The sequence below is a fragment of the Montipora foliosa genome, chromosome 2 (genome assembly GCF_036669935.1).
Source record: "Montipora foliosa isolate CH-2021 chromosome 2, ASM3666993v2, whole genome shotgun sequence".
NCBI lineage: Eukaryota > Metazoa > Cnidaria > Anthozoa > Scleractinia > Acroporidae > Montipora > Montipora foliosa.
This window is the reverse complement of record NC_090870.1, coordinates 4,453,904-4,456,403: the sequence shown is the minus strand read 5'-3', so window position 1 is coordinate 4,456,403 and position 2,500 is coordinate 4,453,904. Positions and strand designations below refer to the sequence as shown.

Sequence of the window (2,500 nt, the reverse complement as noted above, 5' to 3'; positions counted from 1 at the left end):
CATCTTCCATCTTTCATCTGGTCTCAGTTTAAATGAATTCCACAGAAATCGTATGTGGGGAACATGTAAAATTGTAAACGTTTCTTGGCTTTTGTTTTCAACCCTTGTGATTGGTCAAAATCTTTTAACACAAAAAAACGCCCTTTCAAAGTGGGCTGTAAGTGAATTTTATTGCGTTAACTGCCTTCCTTTAGGTTTATGCATTCTCTGTGTAAAAATGATAACATTCCTATGTGGGGAAAGCCCCGTTGCCGCATAACAAAGGAAATTGCTATCCATCTTACACGGATCATTACTTAAGAACAGACAGTCGTACGATGACGTCATAACCAAAAACAAATCGCTTACCCTATTTTCTTATCGACGATGCTCCGTGCAGGGAGCTCTGCAACAAGCCTGGAAAAATGCTGAGAGTAGATTTGGTGCTCTTGTTGACGCTTTTGCCATACCTTTGTTGTCTTTGGAAATAACGCTCGAAACGTCAGTTTTTAGAACCTATGTACGGTGGCCAATTTACATTATCAACTCCGTTGATAAAACCAAATTTTTGAAACTATTTCACATTGGCAACACCTACTCAATTATCACCATTTATTATTTTATTTCTTTAGCAATAAATACTCTTAATTTCATAAAAATAAGGAGACAGCAGTTTTCTTTTAGCCAGACCACTGTTGAATCCAAGCTTCTATTTGCTCCAGGTTATTTTCAAGTTCATCAGTGGAATTGCTTTGCAGTTCATGAACTATTTCCTTTCTATAACTATCTCTTGCTTCCTCCAAGATTGTTTGCATTATTTCACATTCCACATTTTCGCTTAACTTTTTTCCATTGTAACCCCTGGAACAGTAGGGAAAAAACGTCATTAAAAAATGTAAGTTATGCTGTTTGCTATCTACATGTACAATGATTTGTGGTGGCTCTTCTGCAGTGCATTTGTGAGAAAAGGATAAACGCTGATCATTATCATTTGCAGACCAAGATAATGTAACAATAATAAGACTAATTTTATTATTACTGGTTACATGTATATACACGTACATTAACATGTCATTATTGGGCTTCCAAAACAGACAGTTCTTCAATTTTCTTGAAAACAAGAACTGGGAAATAAACTGACACAAATCCTTATTTTATTCCCCACAGCCTTTTGAGATATCACAATTAGAATGATATTTTCAAATTTATCATTGCACATGGCCTTGTAGTTAATTCAACCCCATGAACATAGTAGCTAGTTGCATGAGGTGATTTTAATATGCCCCTATTAGCTTGTGTTATCATTCTTCTTCTGTTTGTTGTTGTCATCCAAAAATTAATATATATTTGCTAGAAGCAAGGACAAATATCAACATAACAAGCAATGTGATTAGTTGATTCTTTTTTTTTCTATTTTTTTTTTTATTTTTTTATTTTTTTATTTTTTTAGTTGATTCCTGGTCACGTGCCCCTGATCAAATTTAAATGTATCCTGACCGGGAAACAATTCCGCAGTTGTTGCTGGCGCCGGAGGTTTTGCTGCGATTGTTGAAGGAGAAGTCTAAAATATATATAACAAAGCACTTAATTATGGTCCCTCAGGAAACATCAGGACTCTCAGGAAAACAAAACTGTTTCCCTTAGGACCATAAATTAATAGTATAATCTTTCATATGTTTCATTCTGGACAATAATCCACCTCAACTCCCTGGACAATACTGAAAACATTCTTTTCATAGGTTCAAGATTGCTTTGTGATTTACTTATTCAGTTTCCAAATTTGTTATCGCTCTTCACTTTGCTTTCACCCCAGTCCCTCGGAAAGCCAGGCTGCTCCCAGGCTACTCAGCACCTCTATATTTTACAAATTTTATTTTGTCCAGTGCTTATACAACCTCAGTTCTCTGTTACAAAATGGTTTAAAACACCCACCTGTGTTCAAGTCTTTCATATAGCGTTGTATTATTTGTGCGCAAGACAAACACAATATCAAACCACCTTTCGGGGAAAAAATCACAGCCATGATAATCCACAATGTTTCCTCCCTCACACATTTGATCCTCTAATTCATCCACTACCTGTATGAAAGGAGATCAGTTTTTGCAAAGAACAAGATAAGCAATTAGGGAGCTTAAGGTAATTCCTTAGTATTGCATTGCGCATCCCTACTGCGCACGATTTTCGCATCATTAGCGCGCACACATGAGCACGTGCGCATACAAAACGTAAGAGATTTTGCTCAAACTAAACATGATAGCGAAATAAATGCTTCTTTTCTCTCAAACGAGCACGGTGACCCCCGATTTTTTTTTCAGGTATTTGCTAAGAACAGTCTAATAAAGAACATATTTAAAGAAGAAAAAAGTTTGATAGTAGAACATGAATTTTTTTTGGAAAACAGTTCTGTACTGGGTGTATTTTACCCAAGGCGAGGACTTCAAGCTAACCACGGAACTGTCCCAAAGAGTGCAATATTCCCACAACCAGGGAATCAAAGTCGGCATAAATGAAGCATTACTGC

At 36.3% G+C, this 2,500-nt stretch overlaps 1 protein-coding gene across 1 annotated transcript in view; it reads right to left on the bottom strand.

The window, feature by feature from the left end:
* Positions 1 to 581: 581 nt before the first annotated feature.
* LOC137992143 (adenylate kinase isoenzyme 6-like) overlaps positions 582 to 2,500 on the bottom strand; it is a 3,492-nt gene continuing 1,573 nt past the window's right edge. The window contains exons 2-3 of the mRNA XM_068837275.1: positions 1,912 to 2,057; positions 582 to 840 (exon numbers count right to left, since the gene is read on the bottom strand). Coding sequence (XP_068693376.1) covers positions 660 to 840; positions 1,912 to 2,057 — 327 coding nt within the window. The 3' untranslated portion in view covers positions 582 to 659. The remainder of the gene's footprint in view (positions 841 to 1,911; positions 2,058 to 2,500) is intronic.